The following is a 24,745-nucleotide window of genomic DNA, read 5'->3' on the forward strand; positions in this document are numbered from 1 at the left end:
TGTCAAAGACAGGACATATTTTTGTATTGAGTCTGCATAACAGTTGAGGGTAATAGTCAAGCCTCCTCTTTGTCTACAACACCAGATGACTGCATGGTCACCAGCTCATGTCTGTGGGCACCGAATGGTTGTGTGGTCACCAGCTCATGTCTGTGAGCACCGAATGGTTGTGTGGTCACCAGCTTGTGTCTGTGGCACCGAACGACTGTGTGGTCACCAGCTTGTGTCTGCGGCACCAAAGGGCGGTATCACCAGTTTGTTCTGACATCTATATGTTCTAGGATGCAAATGTGCCACCGGTGTCTTTTCTGCAAGTCTTGAAGCTGAATAAGACGGAGTGGCCCTACTTTGTGGTGGGAACAGTCTGTGCCATTGTCAACGGGGCCCTCCAGCCGGCCATCTCCATCATCCTGTCAGAGATGATAGCTGTAAGTGTGAAGAATCCATGGCAACCTGAGCAGAGACAGGTCATCAGACTGCTCAGCTCAGCCTCGCCAGGTCTGGGGCTAAGTCCTTTTGGATTAACCTAAGTAGAGCCCTTAATTTCCTTTTAAAGCCAATCTTATTAAAAGAGAAAATGAGTAGCCTTTGAAGCATCCTGTCGCAACGTTAGGAACTTACAAAGTATAAAGACAACGAAGAAATCACTCTGGTTAGCTGTCATCACTTGGGTGAAACCCGGGTCAGGTGGTAGCTCGTATGTGTTTATTTAGAAGGGCTGGCAGTTGGCTCACAGGACCACAGGCCTGGAGGGGTCGGAATGGATGGGAAATGAGTTCACATCCTGCTCTCCTGCAAGCCCAGGTTCTAGGCACGGGCTGGCCTCCATGTTGAGCATGTGGGTGACCCATTGCACAGTTGTTTCTTCATGTGTGGAATGAGCAGTCTCACAGAGTGCCTGGGGATGGAGAGCACATAGCTAACCATGTGGGGGCATTTCAGAGTGTCTGCCAACCGTGCAGCTTCAAACCCAATCAGTAAACCCAGCAAGGGACGTGAGTACAAAGTGATCCCAAGTGTCTGTCTTTGTGTTGCGTAAACACCTTGGCCACCCTCTATGGTTATTGGGGAGACTTGTTGAATAGAAACAAATTGTCCTCCAACATGCTGAAACGTATTAGTCTCGTGATGTCAGGCATTGATCTATGTTAAGACCATAAACAACAAAAAAATTAGAAAGGACCCTCTGAGTCTTTAAATTTCAGTATAAGACAATCTGTGGCTTTCTTGTACCTCAAGAGACTCATGACTTGCAGGCACATTTTTTTAAGGTCCAGACACTAGAAAGACAGTTCATGAAACGAATCTTCCTTTGGCATCTCTCACACACAACACACACACACAAAGATACAGCCTTAGAATGTGTCTGGTATTAATAAGTATTTTAAGAGCAGAGCATGGGAACAAGGAGAGGGGAAGGTTGGTCAGGGTAAGCTCCTGAAGGGGAAGGCTGAGGGCTGGCGCTAGGGGACAGAGGAAGGGGAGAGGCGTCTCACAGCTCCCTGCTGTTCTCAACCTATGTATGACCCATAATCCCCCAAGTCACAGATGACGCCAGGGCCTACAAGGAGGGGGAACAAAGAGTTGTTTATTGGGATCATGAAATCATGCTGGCAATGGAGGGGACGAAAAGCCCTATGATAATATGTATGCATGTCAGGCCACTAAACTGTACACTTAATAATGGTTAAAATGCTCAATCCTATACCAGTTGTACTTTCCTGCAATTTGGAAACATCACACATTGAAAGACTGCTTTCACAGATTGTCTCGGGCAGGAGTGAGCAGGCTGGGTCCGGCCACTCACGCGTGTTCTAATGCTCTCTCTAGATCTTCGGCCCCGGGGACGATGCTGTGAAGCAGCAGAAGTGTAACATGTTCTCACTGATCTTCTTGGGCCTGGGAGTCCTTTCATTCTTTACCTTCTTCCTTCAGGTAAGCAGTGACGATTGCTCTGCCTGTCTGGGACTGGAGAAACTGATACACACCTAACCAAACAACAGATACTCACACTGAAGTGAGTGGGAGGCAAGGCTCCTTAGAGGGCACACCCCTTCACCGGTAAACCCCAAGTGTGCAAACAAGTGTGTCCTTGGCAAATAGTCATTATGGCAGAAGAAGTCCCAGGCTCATCCACTGGAAACTGAAAACCAATAGAATAAAATCCTCTCTTTTTTTGTTATTACTTTTCCCAATATCAAGTAACTTTGAATTCCTTTTCCTTCCTAATTGGTGAACTATGAGAAAAGACATACATTTATATCCATATATTATAGACCAGGCCAGGAAAGCTCATCAAAACCAGGCAGGTGGTACATATCTATAATCCCAGCACACGGGAAATTGAGGCAGAAGAATCACAAGTTAGAGGTTGGCCTGGACTACACAGTGAAGTCCTGACTCAGACAAGTAGACAAGAACAAGAAATTGGTACCTGTTTTTCTTTTCTACCGAATTAAGCTTTCCCCAAGCCATGGTCAATCCAGTGGGAATGATGGGGTTCTCAAAGACAATCTAGGGTGCGAGCAGAATGTAACTAGTCATGCCCAGCATGCTTCTCCCTTTTCATTATGGAGTCAGAGGTAATGGCAAGATGAGATTTTTTTTATCTGGAAATCATTGCCTTGTCAGGAGCACCTCAGAGGTGCCAGGCTCTCTGGGGAGCGGAATTCTGGAAGTTATAGGAGCAATGGGGCAGCATGCAGCAATCCTCCAGCAAAGACAGGTGAGGACAGGCCTGTCCTACACAAGGAACCTGTGAGGCAGTTGCGCCCCGCTCACCCTCCTGGCTTAGTCAAGAGTTCAGCAGTGTGCCCTCACAAGCGTTCGCCACAGCCTGCCCGGCACTCACAGCATTGCTGGAGCCCAACCACGCTACGTGCTCCAGAAGCAAGGCCAGCTCTGGACGTCTGGGCTCCTCTCCAGCTTGGACACAATTGTTAGGGAGAGGGAAACTGTCTGGCAGGGAGACTTGGAGAGGAAGTGAAACCTAATTGCTGGCTATTCCGGGAGCAGGTGGGGCTGTGCCAGTGGAGGGGAATCTCCTCTTTCTACAGCACAGCAGCCAAAGCGTGTCTCTGTGCAGAATTTGTTTTTTTTGGTTTCATTATGTTCGAAGTGTTAGGAACACAACAAACATTCTAGTTCAATGCGGTATCTTGGTTACCGGGATGCTGCCCTCGAAATGAGAGAGAAGCCGAAACGGGACACGTACAGGTTTTCCGTGTTGCCGTCCCAGCACACGCCACTGACTCTGCGGAGTCTGCGTTTTAAGTTGGCCTTCATTCTTTGCATCGACCTAGAGATACTGTAAAATCAGCATGAATGCATGCAGTTGTGAGAGGACAATCGTGAGAATCGAAAGGAACCCGAGCCTTTTTCTCTCCCCCAGGGCTTCACATTTGGGAAAGCTGGCGAGATTCTCACCACAAGACTGCGGTCCATGGCCTTCAAAGCGATGCTGCGGCAGGTGAGGGCATGGGACATGGTACCCAGTGTTTAGATTTAAGACTCTGCCTGCTTTGTTTGGCATTCCAATGGTCATATACCCCCTCTGAGACTTCCATACCAGGAATGACTAGGGTCCTAGTGACCCTAGTCTTGAACTAGCCAGTGACATCTCAGGAGCTTCGTGGGAGCAGGCTTTTCAAGACAGACAGCTGTCTGTCTCCGTGCGGATACTCTATTTCCAGTACCTGTATCTGTTTCCTGGATTTTGCACAGACACTGGCCAGTCTTTGGAGACTGTAAGGTGTCTTTGTACAAAGGAGAAAGTAGTTGGTAGCACCCACGTTCAAGTGGTACAGTTGGCCTTCTACCGAGGCTTTCCCAAATGCTAGAAGTTGAGCTATTGTTTTGCCTTGAGCTCTGTTTCCACACTGATTTCACTTGTTAATTCATTAAAATGTGACTTATTACGTAAGTTCTCGTTCTGGGGTAGGGTGTGTGGGAAATATGAAAACACATGTTTCTCCTTTAAAGAAAGAGGAAGCCAATTGACTCGAACTGGTTGCATCTCTTTCCACACCAGCACAAACAGGCATTATATTTTGAGCACATCTGAAGTGATGAGTTCTTTTGGGAACTTTTCAAACTCCTGCTGTTTGGGGCAAATAACTTTATATGACAGTAAAAGATACTGCCAATAAATATTTATAAATTTGTCAAATATAAGATACACTTTTAAAGTCCTTGTTTAGACAAAATAAAGCAGAAGTATAGCATTTAATTTCCCTGTTTACAATTTATAAGTTCTACTATTTCCAGCTGAAAGTATCTATTCAGTTGGAAAGAAGTTACCCTACAGGGCAGAGGTGTCCATAGCTCAAGTTGTGACAACTTAGCAGCTGAAACAGCCGCAGGAGTCCAGCTTTGGGGCGGAGCTGGCAGATGAATCTGTTCCTTATCTCTGACTAGAGACCCCTTCCTATCATGGGAGGCAGTCAGGACCTGTGGCCTAGTGCGTATGCAGTGGGGTGCTCAAGATTGCCCCTGGTTGGCCACTTTGCGCAGAAGGTCTCCTCTGAATTTAAGTAGCCACATTCAGAGTGGCTGTTTCTTCTTACTGGAGCACGGAGAGATGTTTTTTTCTGCTGGTTTTAGCTGCGGGCTAATTTAAAGGCGTGTTTAATTCCATAGGACATGAGCTGGTTTGACGATTACAGAAACAGCACCGGAGCCCTTTCCACGAGACTAGCCACGGATGCTGCGCAAGTCCAAGGAGTACGTAGGCTGAGCTCTGCCGGCCTTTCCATGATAAAATGAACCTGTTTGTTCCATCTCTTGAGATGCTTCCAGCCGGGGGTGTGGGGGTGTGGGGGTGTGGGGGTGTGGGATAGCTTACTGGTAGACAGATTGCCCGCAGTGTACAAGGCCCTAAAAACATTTTTCAAAAGATACTTTCAGTTTGAAATAGTAGAGCATCCCGTTGAAACTATCATGAACAGCAAGGGGAAAGTTTAGACTTCAGGGTGGCATGATCTGCTGGCGTCAGAGACCCCAAGTTCCTTCTGTCTGTTTGGTGAGTCGCCTCCTCGGCATTGACTTCATGAGGCTGATCTCTTGGTTGGCAACCAATAGCAATTAGAATTAGAAGCTTCTGTGTTTCCCATCTAAGGAAAGGACATACATCTGTGCCTCATCCTTCAAATGAAAACCCCTTCCAGAACTAGTTACAGCTCATAAGTCACGCTCAAGCCTGAGGCAATTTCTGTCTCAAAAGAAAATGGTTCTCTGGCCAGCTTCCCTACCCTGTGACGTTCCCTCATTCCACAGTAAGAGAGAAGGGAAAGGGTGAACCAGGGAGATGGCAGCATTGCCCATGACAGTGGTCCTGGCTTTCTGAATTGTGCGAATGACTGATTCAAACACGGTGTGTTTTATGGTTAATGGTCTCATGTACTATGATTTCTAGAAGAATATAAATTTCTGTCTGCTAACTGAACCAAATTTTTATTTATATTACAGAGATTTAGGTTCCCCTTTGAAAAGATGTGTGTGTGTGTGTGTGTGTGTGTGTGTGTGTGTGTGTGTGTGTGTGTGTGTGAGAGAGAGAGAGAGAGAGAGAGAGAGAGAGAGAGAGAGAGAGAGAGAGAGATATCTCACCGTTTATCCATACAGTAGGTGATTCACGGGCTGAAGGGATGAGAGTGAAACCTGTTGGCCCAAGCGTGGGTTTACTGAGATAATGAAACCCTTCACGCTCTGAGTAGGAAGCCAAAGGCAGGAACCCATGGTTTGGAACTTCACCCAGCCGCCTTGCTCTTCTTCTCTTAAAGGCCACGGGAACCAGGCTGGCTTTAATTGCACAGAACACAGCCAACCTTGGAACCGGAATCATCATATCATTTATCTACGGTTGGCAACTGACACTTTTGCTGTTATCGGTTGTCCCATTCGTTGCTGTCTCGGGAGTTGTGGAAATGAAAATGTTGGCTGGAAATGCCAAGAGAGATAAGAAAGAACTGGAAGCCGCTGGAAAGGTGAGTTAAGTGGGTTCCAGCTAGCACAAGTGCTGCTTGTGGACATGCCTTGCTTGAACTGGCACCTTTACTGTTTCCATACAACCTGTGCAAAGTGTTTACCGAATCGATAATGCCTAGAACTCAAAGATGGGATGGAAAAACTTCCAGCTTCCAGGCAGAACTTGCTGTAAAGATCTTCCAAATTTGCCCAGACGCACCTCATCTTAACTGTATATCCTGAAGTCACTGATAGAACAAAAGTCACTATTTTATAGATAAGAGCTTAGCTTTACCTTCGATCTGATTGTTTCGGCAGCTGTCAGCACTCCCAAGCCACTGTGACACCGTGATGCTTTAAATCTCAAAATCTGCCCTGTGTAACCTTTGGCTATCAAAAGAAACCTGTAGGCTTTTCTCAGGGCTAGAGAGTCTAATTATTCTCTGTAGCCCTGACTAGTCTTTTACCATGGTGTTTTCAATAAGAGTTGCTTCTGTTTCTAGGGGAGAAAAGAGTTTAAGGCAGAGTATAGACTTGGATGAGTCACAAAGAGCCTGTTGCCTACACTCGCCCCCAACACCACTGTTATTTTTATTGTTAAAGTTAGCAGCCACCAGGTGGCAGTAATTCCTTCTTTTGTGCTTCTAATGTGTAGTGACAATAGAGATTGTGTGACAACCATACTACATATAGGAACCAGAGTCCCCTGGGAGCATGTGTGTTGTGGGTCCTGGACTTTGTCCTTGCGTGTTCCCAGTTGTTGAACACACTCTTACGTTCTGACTTAGGTAATGGAGGGTACCATTTTCTTCACTCTGTGTGCCATAGCTGACTTCTGAAAACAAACAAATCAACCAACCAACTAAATAAACAAACAAGCCAATAACAGTTGCTTTGCCCACGCCCCCGATCTTGGAGTTCGTCTTCATTCCTCAAGAGAAAGTTATCAGAATGAAAATAAAATTTCCTTAGGCAAATTACACAAATAAAAACATCTTGAATCTACCCAACATAGTAATCTTGACTCTATTCAGAGAGTTAATATTTTTATAACAATGAAAATTGCCGAAATTTTGGCAGAAGTAAGGCAGTAGAGTTGAATAATGTTGGAGACAGACTTAGACTTTCAGTTCTTAGTCTTGGCCTTCTGTTCAGACCTTATGATGCCAGGGAAAGCTTCCGGCTCCGGTGGCCTTTCTACATTGGTGAAGTGGGACTCCGCGCAGGGTGCCGCTCAGGCTTCTCTGTAACCTTCCTAGAGCTGCCATCCTGGGGACCAGATGAATGGCTCGCCATGCAGTCTAATGATGGGTTTGAACACTGGCAGGCACTACAGCTCTTTTACTCCCCAACAATTCAGTCAAGGTTCAATTTTGTTTTCTCCATTAACTGTTGATTCACTGACAGAACTGGGGTTAGATGGAGTTTCCGGTGTGGTGTGGTATGGTACTTGGAAGGCAGATGAAGGAGAATTGCTGCCAGTGTAAGACCAGACTGGTCTACATAAAGAGACGGCCTGGAGCAGTACCATCCTGGGACTGGGATCGAAGGCGGGAGTGGGAGCCTGGATGATCTCCTTCCCATCACCTGCTCTAAAGAAAGTGCTCATTTCCTGGAGTATACATTTTTATGAACGGGTAAAATATATCAGGCACTGGACAGTCCCGTTTCAATTTTCCAAGGAAAACTTAGAATATTTGTTGCTGTGCAGTTGGGGGAGGAAGGTAAAGTAAGATTATAGCCACAAATCATATGTACACTTGTAATGCGATCTTGTAAATATAATATTAATATATATGTACATCCTACTGATCAGCTCCACCAACATCTCCTTTGTAATCCGAATAATGGATTTATATCGTGGATGTCTTGACTAGATCCCATATTCCGAGCTCAGGAGCCTGTAATATCAGAACTAGACCACAAAGTTAACCCAGAAAATCAAGGGTCGATGGGAAATTTGTTTACAACCGGTTTCCCCTTGTGCAAATCTCAAAATAGACAGAGCAGCACAGTGCAGCTGGCTGACAGCAGACTTGGCATCAGGAGCCCTGCAGTTCTCACACCCTGAGTTAATTCTGAGGCTTCAGGCCTGTGGGGAACTGCCCTGCACCTCCGTCACCTGTCAGAGCAGGAGTAACACTGCCCCAGAGTTGTCCTGAGGCTAAAGGAGATTGTGTCCTTCAACGTTGCAACGTTTTGGCTGCTTCTATTATCCGTTAGATTATTTATTATCTAAAGAGATAGACCTTTTCAGCCCAAGGTAACAAATATCCTTGCTTAACAATAGGAAGTTGAAATACAGATGTTAAAACTGATGAAACAAAACTGGAAAATGTAAGATCCTCACATTGCTGGTATTTCCAGGGAACATGCCTGTAGAACAGAAATGCAGATTCACTCGCTAATCACAGACAATGCCCAAAGGGTAGGCTACAAAAATTGCAAACCTTTTGGATGGCTTGGGTTAAAGTGGTTTGACATAAAGGATATATGTCAAGTGCAGGCAGTAGGTTCACAGGCTGTGTTCGCTCTGAGTCTCTGTCTCTTAGGTCCACAGGCTGTGTTCTCTTTGTCTCTGTGTCTGATGTCCACAGGCTGTGTTCTCTTTGTCTCTGTCTCTTAGGTCCACAGACTGTGTTCTCTCTGCATCTCTGTCTCTTAGGTCCTCAGACTGTGTTCTCTCTGTCTCTGTATCTGAGATCCACAGACTGTGTTCTCTCTGTGTCTCTGTCTCTTAGGTCCACAGACTGTGTTCTGAGTCTCTGTCTCTTAGGTCCTCAGACTGTGTTCTCTCTGTTTCTGTATCTGAGATCCACAGGCTGTGTTCTCTTTGTCTCTGTCTCTTAGGTCCACAGACTGTGTTCTCTCTGCATCTCTGTCTCTTAGGTCCTCAGACTGTGTTCTCTCTGTCTCTGTATCTGAGATCCACAGACTGTGTTCTCTCTGTGTCTCTGTCTCTTAGGTCCACAGACTGTGTTCTGAGTCTCTGTCTCTTAGGTCCTCAGACTGTGTTCTCTCTGTTTCTGTATCTGAGATCCACAGGCTGTGTTCTCTCTTTGTCTCTGTCTCTTAAGTCCACAGACTGTGTTCTCTTTGTCTCTGTGTCTAAGATCCACAGCCTGTGTTCTCTCTGTGTCTCTGTCTCTTAGGTCCACAGACTGTGTTCTCTCTGAGTCTCTGTCTCTTAGGTCCTCAGACTGTGTTCTCTCTGTCTCTGTATCTGAGATCCACAGGCTGTGTTCTCTCTGAGTCTCTATCTCTTAGGTCCACAGACTGTGTTCTCTTTGTCTCTGTGTCTAAGGTCCACAGGCTGTGTTCTTAGTAAGTGTCCCTGCACATCTGTTTCATTCCTCAAGCATCTGCATTCAGATCTGTTCCCTAAGTGATGACTACCCCTCTGAATCCACAGGGCCTCACAACAGGTACTTGCCTCCACCTCCAGGAAACCGAGTCTAATTAACCAGGATCAGGCTTGTTTCCTTCATTTAAACAGCAGCTTAGAACAGGGCCATATTATTTCAAGTTTCAAGCAGGAGTCTCCTTCCTGCTTTTGGGTAGACAGCTTGTCTAAGAAGCGGTGTGTCCAGGTAAAAATGACCATCATTTCCAGTGGATCCCTAGAAACCATTGCTTAATTGTGCCTTCTAGACTCTACCCTATGAAGAAAGTGAGGTCACTAAAGGCTGTGATTGAACTCATTCTGGCCCTCAGCCATACGCCTCCATGAGCATCCAGAGACTTAGCTGCTCCGGTGTACACAACCCCAAGGCTAATTTTGTTAGAAACCTAGTCTTAAAGAATGTATTTTGCCTTGGCTTTTATTTGAAGAAATCTAAGATCATTGACTTGACCCTTAGAGTACATCTGACAGAGATTTTTCATTTCAGAAATAAAAGTACTATTTCTAATTGAGGTCTTTCTGTTACAGATCGCAACAGAGGCCATAGAAAACATTCGGACTGTTGTATCCTTGACCCAGGAAAGAAAATTTGAATCAATGTATGTTGAAAAATTGCATGGGCCTTACAGGTAATAAGCATGATTGCTGCCTCCCTACTGCGTTCCCAGACTGGGCTGCTGTCCTCTGAAAGCGTTAGAAATCTCTGCACTCAACAGTAATCACCTCTTCTGATAATTATCTCATCAAATGTCATGACTCAATTTTCTTTGCTCTCGTGAACACAGTAAGGGTTAGGTCTCCTCTAAGGGCCAAGAGGTACCGGGGGGGCTACAGAAAACTTTGTCACCGTGGTGTAGCTCAGCTGGGTGGCTCAGGATGAGCATGCTCTGAGGAAGTTGTTCAAACCTATCTTTTCTTGAGTACACAGGCTGCTTTAAGAATGAGTTCTATTGGCTTTATTCCAGAAGACAGTGTCTCCCTTGTCTTCTAAATATGGACCAGTTCCAGGCTGTTCTGAAGAAAAAGACATGAAGCCCCTTTCATGGTTTAGAGTTGGCTCATTTGAAATCTCCCTGTGTTCTGTTTTCTACTTGTCTGGTTTTGTAAACAAACCACCTTCACTCTGACAAAATTAACACAATGTATAGACTGGAACAGCGGTAGATACAGCCTTTCTTTTCTTTCTTTCCCTCCTTCCCTCCCTCTCTCTCTCCCTTTCTCCCTCCCTTCCTCCTATCTTCCCTCCCTTCCTCCCTCTCTTCCTCCCTCCCTCTCTCCCTCCCTCCCTTCCACCCATCTTCTCTTCTTTCCCCTCTTTCTTTCTTACAGGATTTTACTATGTAGCCCAGGCTAACCTACAATTTGTTATACAATCTAGGCTAACCTTGAACTCATGATCCTTCTGCCCAGCTTACCACATGTTGGAAAGCATGTACCACCATACCTGCCTTAAAGAATCAGTAGTTTTGAACACTTGAATATCTGAGCAAGAATCCTCAACATGTTCCGGTTTGTCCATTGTGTGTACTTCCATACTGCTAAAGAATACACAGCTACCATTTCTCTTTGATATTTAATGTGTATGTGCACCATTACCCCATTATCTTATGGTGTAGTTTTAACTTCAAAGAATAAAAAGCTGAAAAAAATTATTAATTTGATCAAAACTTAATTATGTAGCCATAACGTTAAGTGTAACATTGTAATTACACTATTCAAGTTAATGCCCAAATAAACATAACACCATGGTCACAGTACACAAGCAACACCTCCCAAATCAACAATACAATGAATCTCCTTGACCAAATAATTCCTGGTTTAAGAGTAAGAAATTACTGGGGCTGGATTCAGAAAGCTTACAAAGTGTAGCAACAATTCTAATTAGAAACAGTATAGAATAACTTACGTATGGGGCTGGCAGGATCTAGCTTGGAGAGTTTGGGATGTATAGCTATAGAAACGTCAATTATCCACCGTTTGTGAAACTGAAATAAGTTTGACATGTGACTACAGCTTGTTGTGTGTACAGGACCCATGATAAGAATATATCAACAAGCTGAGCGATGGTGCTGCACACCTTTAATCCCAGCACTCGGCAGGCAGAGGCAGGTGGATCTCTGTGAGTTCAAGGCCAGCCTGGTCCACAGAGGGAATTCCAGGAGAAGCTCCAAAGCTACAGAGAAACCCTGTCTTGAAAAAAAAAAAGAATATGCAAACAAATTATATACAAATGATCACAATGCTATTTATAACATTGGTATCTGTGGTACTTTTGACATAATTATTACATAATGCAGTTTAATATCTGAATTATTAACCAATGTATCATAGCAGCTATAATGTAAAAACCACCATGTGCTAGGCACTATGGAAGGTAGTCGTGTCGTTCAGTGCATTTAGTTCTCAAAACCACTTTTCATGATAACAGACGATTCATTGTGTAAGTCAGAAATACTTTGGTTTACCTACTGAACCGAATACCCCAGAAGACAGGCATTTAGCCCAGACTGGACAGGCTAAGCTGTGCTTTTAGCTAGACGGAGGGTGAGAGAAGCAGGATAAGGGCTACAAGTATTCATTGTGAACAAACGCATTTGCTTTTCAGGAATTCAGTGCGGAAGGCACACATCTACGGCATCACGTTCAGCATCTCACAGGCATTTATGTATTTTTCCTACGCTGCCTGTTTCCGGTTTGGCGCTTACCTCATTGTGAACGGGCACATGCGTTTCAAGGACGTCATTCTGTGAGTAGCTTGAAAAGAGCAAGGTGACTTCTCCGGCCCGTCGTAGGGCATCTGCCACTAGGCGTGTGTGCACAGGTGTGGCATGGGAAAAACAACTCTCCGGAGATGAGACCAAGGGGTTAGCCTCCTATAGCTGTCACCCTGGCAGGCACAGAAATCTGATCTTGTCACTACACCCAGCAGACTTTCATCATCCGAGTGCTCGAAAATTCACGAAGCCTTGTTAAGTTGATCGCAAAGCACGAGGCGGGTTGTGTGTGTGAGCCACTTTGGGATGGAATGTAACAGAGGAAGTTGTATGAGTGTAACTAGGAAGTCGTTGAAGCTCTTAGGCTCAAAACAGGGTTAGGTTAAGTAGCTTGCTACTTTTCTGTAACCAACACACGGCCTTGACCATGCAATGGGGATCTCAGACAAAAGTCCGGCAAACCTGCTCTTTCCCCTAAGTAGGCGAGAGGCAGCTATCAAGTGTCTGTCTTCTATATGTGGTCACCCAGGGTTGCCTGCGTCTTTGTTTATTATAGGGGTTGCCCTGTGTCTGGCATCTGTTTGGATGCTTTTGTTGAGAAACCACTTGATAAAGATGCCTGGGTTTATTTCTAGGATGTCTGTTGTATCTCTTGGTTTACGTGTCTGTCTTTATGTCCACACAATGCTGACCTGGTTGCTGTGGCTGTGAAGTTTGTACCAAAACCAAGTATGATGCTGTCTCTAGCTTTATTCCTTTTGCTCAGTTGTATTCTATTTTTATGTGCATAGTTCTATATGATTGCTTTGGGTGATATAATCCTTAAACAACATACGAGAATTTTCCTTTTCTTGATTTTTGTTTTCAGTTTCCAAAATCAGCATTTTTGTTACAGTGGATTTCCATTCTTGGTAGAGTTTATTCCAGAGCTATTTATTTACTTATTTTTGTAACTATTGAAAGTGAGATAGGTTTGTAGTTTCCTATCTCTCGTTTTACTTACGTGGGTCTTCTCTTTTTTTCTTCTGGCTAATCTAGTTCAAGGGTTTTTCATATTTTCTTGAAGGACCAACTCTGTTGTGTTTATCATTTGTACTGATTTTGTTTCCTGTTTATTGTTTTCTGATCTTCTAATGTTTGCTTTGTTTTGTGCATGCTTTTCTTTCTTATTTACTTTACTAGTATTGTGTAGTGTGTGTGTGTGTGTGTGTGTGTGTGTGTGTGTGTGTGTGTGTGTGTGTGTGTGTATGAGAGAGAGAGAGAAGGAGGGGGAGAGGAGGGAAAGAGGAGAAACAGAGAAAGTGAAGATGTATCATGTATTTGGCTCAGCACATGTGTGAAGGTCAGAAGATAGTCTTTGGAAGTCTGTCCCCTTTTTCAGGCTTGTGTGGAATTCGAGTTTTTTCCCACTGAGCCATGCCCTAGGTCCTTATTCTTGCTTCTCTAAGCCCTGGGATGCATTTTTAGGTTGTCTATTTGAAATCTTTCCTCTTTTGACGTTGGCACTCACTGACAGTTTCTTCCTAGTGTTAGTTTTCTGCAACCCTCAAGTTGTAGTAGGCTGTGCCTACACTTGCCTCTGTTTGGGGGACTTGTTTTTATCCTTTCTGACTCTGTTAGTAGCCTACTGTTCATTTACAAGCCTTTGTTCCGTCTCCAGGCATTTATAAATACCCTAAAATGTCTTCCATTGTTGGCATCTCCTTTAGCTGACCAGAAAAGATATGAGATCTTAATTCTTTCGAATGTAGACTGGTATATTTTAGAGCAAGCTCTGCAAACTCCTTAGAATGTATACTCTATTAGATGAAATAGTCTGTAAATGTATGTCTAAAAACTTGTTTGCTTTGGTGACTCTTGTCACCCGTGATGCAGGATTGTCCAAACCTCAAACTGGAAGGCAGTAGTCTCGTCATTCAATCTGCCACTCTTTGAGCCCCTTGGTCCTGGGGGTTTCAGTCTCCTTCAGTCTTAAAAAGGGCACAGCCAGCAACTAAAATGAGCTGAGATGACAGATAAGATTCAGTCATGAGCCACTCCAGGAAAGTGAAAACCTCTGGAAGTCACATTAGCTCAGAGCCAGAGCCCTGCTGCTGGAAGGCGAACAGACAAAACAGCCAGAGACAGTGTGTCTTGCCTCCCTTCTAGACTTTGTCGTTGCTACTGGAATCTCACAGAAATGTGTGTGGGCTTTGGGAAACGACAGTTGAAAGACAGACACGCAAATATTCGTTAAAAGTTTGTCTTTGTCCTTTGAATGCCACGGAGCTAATTCTGACACCTCCCCTTCCATCCAGGGTGTTTTCAGCCATTGTGTTTGGCGCAGTGGCCCTAGGACACGCCAGCTCCTTTGCTCCAGACTATGCAAAAGCCAAGCTATCTGCTGCACACTTATTCAGCCTGTTTGAAAGACAGCCTCTGATTGACAGCTCCAGTGGAGAAGGGCTGTGGCCTGTAAGTTCCTCCGGCCAGGGGGCAGAGCTTTGTCCTAAGGCTTTCTTTCTGCTAGATCACAAGGACGTCATCAGCGTCGGTGGGATATTTATGCCGCTAGTATCTCATCAACTTTTTGACACTTTAAAATTTTAACACAAACTTTACAAAAGAAAAATGAAGACAAATAAATGCACATTAATAAGAAAAATGGAGATATCTGAAACAAAATATTGTTGACAAGAGCTTAGTCTGTTCTGCAGGAAGGTCTACGCATCTATTTCAGTCAGGGTGCTGTAGTTTGCAATTTCGCTTTAGACACTGTTTGCTGCTTTCTGAAGCTCTTGGCTCAGTGTTTACGTGAATCAGAAGCTGTGCTTTGGTAGCCCGACTTTTAGTAACTCTCGCTCTAACTCATCTATTTCTATCATAACGATCTTGCTCTCGGCATAAACTGTGCCGGCACTGCACCCAACAGGCATTTCATGTTTCACTGGTATTGTTTGTGGTAAAATTTTCTTGAAGTACTACTTTTATTTCCAATGGATTGCGAGATCAGTTTAATACAAAATATTGTAAAAACTTTTAGGATAAGTTTGAAGGAAGTGTGACGTTTAATGAAGTCGTATTCAACTATCCCACCCGACCTGACATCCCAGTGCTTCAGGGGCTGAGCCTGGAGGTGAAGAAGGGCCAGACTCTGGCCCTGGTGGGCAGCAGCGGCTGCGGGAAGAGTACAGTGGTCCAGCTGCTCGAGCGGTTCTACGACCCCAGGGCCGGGACAGTGGTGAGCACGCTTTCTTAGCAAACCCATTGCAGGTTGTATTTTACGTGATCAGACTAAGAGATGAGTGAAGGCCCAAAATTCTGTCTGGTGTACTGACCACGGCCTGTAAAGTCTCAACGGGCACCCGTATGAAACAAATAGACGGGGCACTTGAGGAAGGATATCAGAGACTTAAACGTTGCACTAAAGCTGGTACAGGATGGATTTCTGGCCTCGGGGGACTTTGTCTCAGTCCAGTCCTCTTAAGCAAAACTAAGCTGCCTGAAGGCAGGAAGGAGACCACATCCTCCACACACAGCAACCAAAACAGGAACAAGACTACTTCCCGACCGCTTTGCTCTCTGTCTGCTTGACTTTCTGTGATCTCTGCTTTGCCTCCCACTGAATCCCTGGCCTGTGTTGTGAGAAAGGAGAAGCGAAGCTGCAGGCTGGCAACCCTCAGAGAGAGCAGAAGAAAGCTAACGTCGCTCCACGCAGACTCTCAGGACAGGGGTGTGCCAGCTCTTCTTGCCCCACTGCCATCTGCTTGGCCTCATTTCTCTAACCTTGAACTCTAGGCTCTCTGACATTGACGCTTAAACTCCAGCTCGTTCACATTCGGCTTTTATCATAAATTTATGGCATTTGCTCTCTTCGCTGAGTGAAAAGTCTGTCTCTAACTGATATAGTCAACAAATGTAGACGTGAACAGTGGACGATGACTCACTAGGTAAACTCTGTCTCTAACTGATATAGTGTAGACGTTAGCAGTGGACGATGGCTCACTAGGTAAACTCTGTCTCTAACTGATATAGTGTAGACATTAGCAGTGGACCATGACTCACTAGGTAAACTCTGTCTCTAACTGATATAGTGTAGACGTTAGCAGTGGACGATGGCTCACTAGGTAAAGTCTGTCTCTAACTGATATAGTGTAGACGTTAGCAGCGAACCATGACTCACTAGGTAAACTCTGTCTCTAACTGATATAGTGTAGACGTTAGCAGTGGACCATGACTCACTAGGTAAACTCTGTCTCTAACTGATATAGTGTAGACGTTAGCAGTGGACAATGACTCACTAGGTAAACTCTGTCTCTAACTGATATAGTGTAGACGTTAGCAGTGGACGATGACTCACTAGGTAAACTCTGTCTCTAACTAATATGGTATAGACGTTAGCAGTGGACCATGACTCACTAGGTAAACTCTGTCTCTAACTGATATAGTGTAGACGTTAGCAGTGGACGATGACTCACTAGGTAAACTCTGTCTCTAACTGATATAGTGTAGACGTTAGCAGTGGACCATGACTCACTAGGTAAACTCTGTCTCTAACTAATATGGTATAGACGTTAGCAATGAACCATGACTCACTAGGTAAACTCTGTCTCTAACTGATATAGTGTAGACGTTAGCAGTGGACCATGACTCACTAGGTAAACTCTGTCTCTAACTAATATGGTATAGACGTTAGCAGTGGACCATGACTCACTGGTAAACTCTGTCTCTAACTAATATGGTATAGACGTTAGCAGTGGACCATGACTCACTAGGTAAACTCTGTCTCTAACTGATATAGTGTAGACGTTAGCAGTGGACAATGACTCACTAGGTAAACTCTGTCTCTAACTGATATAGTGTAGACGTTAGCAGTGGACAATGACTCACTAGGTAAACTCTGTCTCTAACTGATATAGTGTAGACGTTAGCAGTGGACAATGACTCACTAGGTAAACTCTGTCTCTAACTGATATAGTGTAGACGTTAGCAGTGGACCATGACTCACTGGTAAACTCTGTCTCTAACTGATATAGTGTAGACGGTAGCAGTGGACCATGACTCACTAGGTAAACTCTGTCTCTAACTGATATAGTGTAGACGTTAGCAGTGGACGATGACTCACTAGGTAAACTCTGTCTCTAACTGATATAGTGTAGACGTTAGCAGTGGACCATGACTCACTAGGTAAACTCTGTCTCTAACTGATATAGTGTAGACATTAGCAGTGGACCATGACTCACTAGATAAACTGTGTCTCTAACTGATATAGTGTAGACGTGAGCAGTGGACCATGACTCACTAGGTAAACTGTGTCTCTAACTGATATAGTGTAGACATTAGCAGTGGACGATGGCTCACTAGGTAAAGTCTGTCTCTAACTGATATAGTGTAGACGTTAGCAGCGAACCATGACTCACTAGGTAAACTCTGTCTCTAACTGATATAGTGTAGACATTAGCAGTGGACGATGGCTCACTAGGTAAAGTCTGTCTCTAACTGATATAGTGTAGACGTTAGCAGTGGACAATGACTCACTAGGTAAACTCTGTCTCTAACTGATATAGTGTAGACGGTAGCAGTGGACGATGGCTCACTAGGTAAACTCTGTCTCTAACTGATATGGTGTAGACGTTAGCAGTGGACAATGACTCACTAGGTAAACTCTGTCTCTAACTGATATAGTGTAGACGGTAGCAGTGGACGATGGCTCACTAGGTAAACTCTGTCTCTAACTGATATGGTGTAGACGTTAGCAGTGGACAATGACTCACTAGGTAAACTCTGTCTCTAACTGATATGGTGTAGACGTTAGCAGTGGACAATGACTCACTAGGTAAACTCTGTCTCTAACTGATATAGTGTAGACGGTAGCAGTGGACGATGGCTCACTAGGTAAACTCTGTCTCTAACTGATATGGTGTAGACGTTAGCAGTGGACAATGACTCACTAGGTAAACTCTGTCTCTAACTGATATGGTGTAGACATTAGCAGTGGACGATGGCTCACTAGGTAAACTCTGTCTCTAACTGATATAGTGTAGACGTTAGCAGTGGACCATGACTCACTAGGTAAACTCTGTCTCTAACTGATATAGTGTAGACATTAGCAGTGGACCATGACTCACTAGGTAAACTCTGTCTCTAACTGATATAGTGTAGACGTTAGCAGTGGACAATGACTCACTAGGTAAACTCTGTCTCTAACTGATATAGTGTAGACGTTAGCAGTGGACAATGACTCACTAGGTAAACTCTGTCTCTAACTGATATAGTGTAGACATTAGCAGTGGACCATGACTCACTAGGTAAACTCTGTCTCTAACTGATATAGTGTAGACGTTAGCAGTGGACGATGACTCACTAGGTAAAGTCGTGCTGTTCAAGCATGAGGACTTAGACTCAACCTCCAGAACTTACCTCACACCCAGAAGTACTTGGCCAACACAAAACAGATTTCATGTTCTTTGGTTTTTGTTTGTGTGTGTGTGTGTGTACGCACTATTTGTTTTGTTTTGTCTCCATGGGAGTTTTGATCCTCGTTTTCTGTTGCTTGTTTATTTTAGAGAGAGATGACACACTTGCGTGCAAGTAAGGTTGGATAGTTAGGGAGATGGACTGGCTGGGAGGAGTTGGGGAAGGGAAAGAATATGATCCAAATATATGCAAGAAACTTAATAAAATAATAAATTTAAAAAGTCTGACATAGAGGTGTTTGTCTGAAATCCCCCACTAGGGAGGCAGAGAGGGGCAGAGCTCTGAAGCTAACTGGCCGGCTAGTCTAGCCACATTCAGGAGCTCCAGGTTCAGTGAGGGACCCTGGCTCAAAAACTAAGGTGAGAAATGGTTGAAGAAGATACCCAACATCAACTTCTAGGACGTGCATGTGCAGACAGATGCATGTGTGTACACCACACGATCATTTCCATGCACACATGCACACAAATAGGAGGGATGTTTAAGACTGCTGCTTTCACAGAATATCAGAATCTAGGGCTGTGTTACTAATCCGCTCCTCTTTTTCTAGGGCCACAAGGAGAGTCATACTGAAGGAGTAAGGTCATCAGGGGCAGGAGAGCTAGTGTCAGATTTTGACGCAGACTTCCTAAGGGCACCTGGTACAGAGATGCCCGATGAGGGCACAGGGAGACAAAAGACAAGGTTACATGTGTTTCATTTACCTTCTAGAGCACAGCAAAAGAGGCTTGCCGTAGAGTCACTCTGCTCGCCATGATGTCCTTCAGGATGTCGACATCAGACATGAGACTTGGCTTGTGCACAGTGCAAGAGCCTACCCGAGCCAGTCACTTCTTGTTTAGGATTGCTTCCCTTTTCTTTGAAGACGCTAATAGTTTGTGGATTTCTGTTTTTTAGCTTCTAGATGGTCAAGAAGCAAAGCAACTCAATGTCCAGTGGCTCCGAGCACACCTAGGCATCGTGTCCCAGGAGCCCATCCTGTTTGACTGCAGCATCGCCGAGAACATCGCCTATGGAGACAACAGCCGGGTCGTGTCCCAGGATGAGATCGAGAGGGCGGCCAAGGAGGCCAACATCCACCCCTTCATCGAGACGCTGCCCCAAGTGAGTTAACTCAGAACGTCTTAGCTAAAATCAAGGCAGGCTCCTTTTTATCCCGGAAGCAATCCCCAAAGTTCTTCCAGCAGTCGGGTCAGGAATGGGCTGATGTGTCAACATGGTTGCTTTGGGGACAGCACTGACGTGGGTGACAGGGTGTTCCACCACCGTCATGTAGTGAGAAACCAACAAGGTAAGATTCAGTTCGGAGAGCTCTACACCAGTTCTCACATCTGGACCACATGTCAACTAGGGTTTGGTGTCGTTCATGTGCTACTTCCCCACCCCCAAATTTAAGCTTTTGATTTTGAGATCCTGTAGATGCACATACAGTGGCATGAGATACAGAGATACCTGCGTAGCACGATTAATAAAACCCCAGAGGCAGATATTGGGGTTTAAGCAGAAGATCAGAAAAACAAAACAACCAAGCCTCTAGAAAAGCCTAACCTCTCCCAAGGTGGGCACCTCCAGACTGAGCCCTGAGCCGCTGTCTCCTCCCGTCTTATAGTCACCTCTAGTGCTGGGATTGAAGGCATGTGTGTGTGTGCGTGTGTGTGTGTATGTGTGTGCTTGTGTGTATGTGTATGTATGCATGTGCCTGTGTGCGCATGTGCATGCGCGCGTGTGTGTGCGTGTGCACGCGAGCAGTGGCAGTACGGATTTGGTAACACTGCAGTGCAGGTGCACACTCTCGTACTGACACTGCAGACAACAGCATTTCTGGCACACGAAGGTCCCTCGCACGGCCATCTTTCCATTCATAGTCCACTCCCCCACTTCAGTCCCCACAGTTCTGTAAATCCTAATCTGTCCTCAGTTTGCACCGCTTTCCACGGTTAGGGTCTTATACACACACAGTGTGTAAACTCGGGGGGCAGCTCTCACTCAGCACCTATCTGAAGCATCCATCTGCGCCCTTTGATTTGCCGGGTGGCCTTTCATGCCTGGCTGGACCACAGGTTTGCCTTTCTCCAGAAGAAACTTATCACGCTTCATCTACATGTGAGGCTATAAATTCCTGATGTGATGGTCTATGTGAACCTAGGGTCCAGTGGTTCTGGATTACAGCAGTGCAATTGTTGACATGTACCATCATTGCGTGCTTGCTTTAGAAAGCAACACACCAAGCAGTTTCCTCTAGCTGCCATTCCAGCCCTCCCAGCAATGGATGAGGGATACAGGTTCTAAAGACTTGCCAGCACTTACTGGGGATATGAGACTTTTTCAACTTCGTATGTATTGTTTGTGGATTTCGCGTCTTGCATCCCAGTCTCACTCATCTCCCCATCCCCTCACTTCCAACCTCTGCCCTTGCATCCTCCCTTCCCCAAAAACCTCCAACAAAACTTAAGAGCAAAAACAAAAACAAATAAACAAAAAAATTAAAATCTCAGTGTGGAAGCTGCAGCGTGGCCGAGTGAGTCACACAGTACACCCCTTAGTCCTTTGACATCTTTACTTGTATTTGTTGCAATGAGTCGTCGGTCTGGTTTGAGGCCTCTGGCTTTTGCTACACCCTCGGTACTGGGCCCTCACTGGGATTCCTCTTGGATATCCTGGGGTTGCCCTGTGTCACGGAGATCCTGTAGCTTTGGATCTGCAGGTCCCTTCACATGCCCCAGAGGCTCACAGATGAGGTGGATGTTGGGGTGGGCTACCTCACAGTCTGGGTTCTGGGCCCGGGGAGTTGGGTTGGTCAGCCTGTCAGCTTTCCCTCATGGTCACCAGCAGAGCTCCTCTCCGGCACTGCCCTAGCTTGCTTGCCCAGTGTAGCAGACAGCAAGGAGCACGGCCGGTTCTCTGGCTCACCCGCACCCACACTTCCAGGCCAGGTCTACGGTTTTGGCCAGGTTAGAGGCAGGGCTGCTCTCTGGACTGCTGGACCAAGTGATGGGGGCAGGGCTACCCTTCCATTCTCAGGCCCCCCAAACTGGCTCCCCTGCCTGTCGCAGGTTGCAAGGGAAGGGGAGAGCATAGTTCCCTTACCTTTGCCGTCCTATGGCGTACAAGGGGTGAACCACAGGCCTGGTTCACCCCTGCGTCCCCACCAACAGGGTCAGCTCTGGTGTGCTGCCCAGGTGTGGTGCTATGCCCACTCTTCTGGGTGCTCCAGCTGGTGAGGGGACCCGAGATTGTTATTTGCAGCCATTTGATAGAATGTAAGATATGTCCCAGTAGATTTGTGTTTATCAAAGGAAAAGTGAGGCTTCTTATCATTAATACATACCTGCAGCTATATAACCACTTCGCTAAAACATCTCTTCAAAATTTCTAATTATTCTTATGGTTGAGCTTTGAGTATTTCCTTTATTCTAATTAATTTTATATATGTGCTTTCTAGACACTTTCCTCAGCCTGTGATTTGGTTTTCTATTATTTAAAACAGATGCCTTACAGAACAGATCTTTTTGCTTATTTATCGAAGTCTTCCCCCTACATACACGCCCCAGCCCCATCCACTCCTCTTCTACTGTTTCCCTTCAGATACCGGCGGGCATCCCATGAATATCAGCAATTCATGGGATACCAAGCCGTGGTGAGACTGGGTTCCTCCTCTACAGAACGGAATTTCTAATTGTAGTGAGGTCGGATTTATGTTCCTTTCATGCGTCTCCCTTCTGATGTCAAATCTGTGACATCCCTGCACATCCCTGTCTGGAAGATGCTTCGGTTTGCAGCATATATATGCATGGCAAGAAAACTCCCAGTAGGGTGATGCTACCGATGCAATTAGTTTTATGAATTAATCCAGAACTCAAGGGCCAACTACAGGAGAACTTTATTTGTTCCATTGCATTCTTCTGGGAATCCCAAGTGAATCACACAAAGGACTTGAAAACTCTTTGGGATGACCTCCTTACAACCTTTGTGCCTAGACTCTGACCTCAGACAAGCAGTGGTGACTGGGAGTAGGAGAAATCTAAACCTTCACCTTTTAATCTGATGTTGGACCTCGGGAGACGAATTTGCATGGTGTGCATCACCCCGAGCTTTGCAAAGATGCCAACCCAGTATTTACCTGTCCCCTGCGCTCTCCCCAGCTGAGAGCTTTCCTAAAGCCAGCCCCTGCACTAAGCAAATATTTCTCTCCTCTATTTCGCTCCTCTTTTTTTTAAAAGTCTTTCTTCCATCTGATCCCCCATTCTCTTTTATATTGTGTAATATGATTCTTAATAAACCTTTAAGTAAATATTATTAAACAATTAAAAGAGAATGAACTAGTTTATACATGGGTCTTTTTTTTTTAATTTATTTATTTATTAAAGATTTCTGTCTCTTCCCCGCCACCGCCTCCCATTTCCCTCCCCCTCCCCCAATTAAGTCTCCCCCCAGCCCGAAAAGCAATCAGGGTTCCCTGTCCTGTGGGAAGTCCAAGGAACCCCCACCTCCATCCAGGTCTAGTAAGTTGAGCATCCAAACTGCCTAGGCTCCCACCAAGCCAGTGCGTGCAGTAGGATCAGAAACCCATTGCCATTGTTCTTGAGTTCTCAGTAGTCCTCATTGTCCACTATGTTCAGAGAGTCTGGTTTTATCCCAGGCTTTTCCAGACCCAGGCCAGCTGGCCTTGGTGAGTTCCCGATAGAACATCCCCATTGTCTCAGTGTGTGGGTGCACCCCTCGCGGTCCTGAGTTCCATGCTCGTGCTCTCTCTCCTTCTGCTCCTGATTTGGACCTTGAGATTTCAGTCCTGTGCTCCAATTTGGGTCTCTGTCTCTGTCTCCTTTCATCGCTTGCTGAAGGTTAATATTCAGGAGGATGCCTATATGTTTTTCTTTGGGTTCTCCTTATTTAGCTTCTCTAGGATCACTAGAGCTCAATGTCCTTGGTTTATGGCTAGAAACCAAATATGAGTGAGTACATCCCATATACATGGGTCTTATAGGTACTTCAAATTGTAAAAAAGAAAAAAAAATCCTTTATAAGTCTAAGCTATGATTCCTCTGAAGTCATATAAAATGATACTAATGTGAATGGCAAAAATTTAAAATATCTCAAATTCCTGTGACAGAATACTATTGAAAACTAAAGACACTGTGTTCTAGTTAAGTTTTGAAGGCAAACATTCCCTGGAGCTGAAGATGTATTGTTAAAAACACAAATATCTTACTAGAGAAATGCCTACTGATTTTCAGTTTTCCTTTGTAAAAAGAGCTGACTTCAAACTGCATTGCGTTTATTGATGACTAACTTGCAGAAATACGAAACGAGAGTAGGAGACAAGGGCACTCAGCTCTCAGGAGGCCAGAAGCAGAGGATCGCTATCGCTCGAGCCCTCATCAGACAGCCGCGGGTCCTGCTGCTGGATGAAGCCACGTCGGCTCTGGACACGGAGAGTGAAAAGGTCTGCCTCTGCCTGTCTGTCCTACTAACCTATGAAAAGGAGAATGAGAAAAGCAGACACAGGGAAAGCAAGCACTCGATAGAGATACAATTGGTTTAAAGTAATAGAATATGTGATTCCAATTTTTCTAACAAAGTACATATATTTCCTAAACATAAAGCAAGCATTCAAAAGGAGACATAACAGTTTTGGTACATTAGCTGTAATGAAAAACTCAAAAGGACTAAAATAAAAAAGGAGCTAGATAAGTTGATATGGCAATGAGTCAGAAAGTGTAAATACTTGCCAGGGTCATTTGCATTATAGAAGCCTGTTTCTGTTATGATTGCAAAGTAAAGCATAACAATGTAGATCACACTGACAGCTATGTGAAATTCATACATAAAGCCGTGTTCGAAGAGAAGGGGATTCTGGGAGTTGATGTTATTAGGATGGGGAGCTGTAAATGTCATAGGACAGTCACGCCTGCTGCTGTGGTTCTCAGTACACAGCTCCTCTTGGCTTTCCACAGGTGGTCCAGGAAGCCCTGGACAAAGCCAGGGAAGGCCGCACCTGCATCGTGATCGCCCACCGCCTGTCCACCATCCAGAACGCCGACCTGATCGTGGTGATTCAGAACGGCAAGGTCAAGGAGCAGGGCACCCACCAGCAGCTGCTGGCGCAGAAAGGCATCTATTTCTCAATGGTCAATATTCAGGCTGGTGCCCAGAACTTATGAACTCTTGTTACAGTGTATTTTTAAAATAAATTCAAAACGTTTTACACTTA

At 45.1% G+C, this 24,745-nt stretch overlaps 1 protein-coding gene across 7 annotated transcripts in view; it reads left to right on the forward strand.

The window, feature by feature from the left end:
• The window catches only part of Abcb4 (ATP binding cassette subfamily B member 4), a 55,375-nt gene extending 30,630 nt beyond the window's left edge, over positions 1 to 24,745 (forward strand). For all 7 annotated transcript variants that reach the window (XM_075955944.1, XM_075955947.1, XM_075955942.1 and 4 more), the window contains 12 exons: positions 282 to 428; positions 1,831 to 1,935; positions 3,392 to 3,469; positions 4,639 to 4,722; positions 5,778 to 5,981; positions 9,893 to 9,993; positions 11,970 to 12,110; positions 14,376 to 14,532; positions 15,101 to 15,298; positions 19,432 to 19,638; positions 23,831 to 23,977; positions 24,489 to 24,745. In XM_075955944.1, the coding sequence (XP_075812059.1) occupies positions 282 to 428; positions 1,831 to 1,935; positions 3,392 to 3,469; positions 4,639 to 4,722; positions 5,778 to 5,981; positions 9,893 to 9,993; positions 11,970 to 12,110; positions 14,376 to 14,532; positions 15,101 to 15,298; positions 19,432 to 19,638; positions 23,831 to 23,977; positions 24,489 to 24,695 (1,776 nt within the window). In that variant the 3' untranslated portion in view covers positions 24,696 to 24,745. The remainder of the gene's footprint in view (positions 1 to 281; positions 429 to 1,830; positions 1,936 to 3,391; positions 3,470 to 4,638; positions 4,723 to 5,777; positions 5,982 to 9,892; positions 9,994 to 11,969; positions 12,111 to 14,375; positions 14,533 to 15,100; positions 15,299 to 19,431; positions 19,639 to 23,830; positions 23,978 to 24,488) is intronic.

The sequence above is a fragment of the Microtus pennsylvanicus genome, chromosome 22, assembly GCF_037038515.1.
Source record: "Microtus pennsylvanicus isolate mMicPen1 chromosome 22, mMicPen1.hap1, whole genome shotgun sequence".
Taxonomy (NCBI): domain Eukaryota; kingdom Metazoa; phylum Chordata; class Mammalia; order Rodentia; family Cricetidae; genus Microtus; species Microtus pennsylvanicus.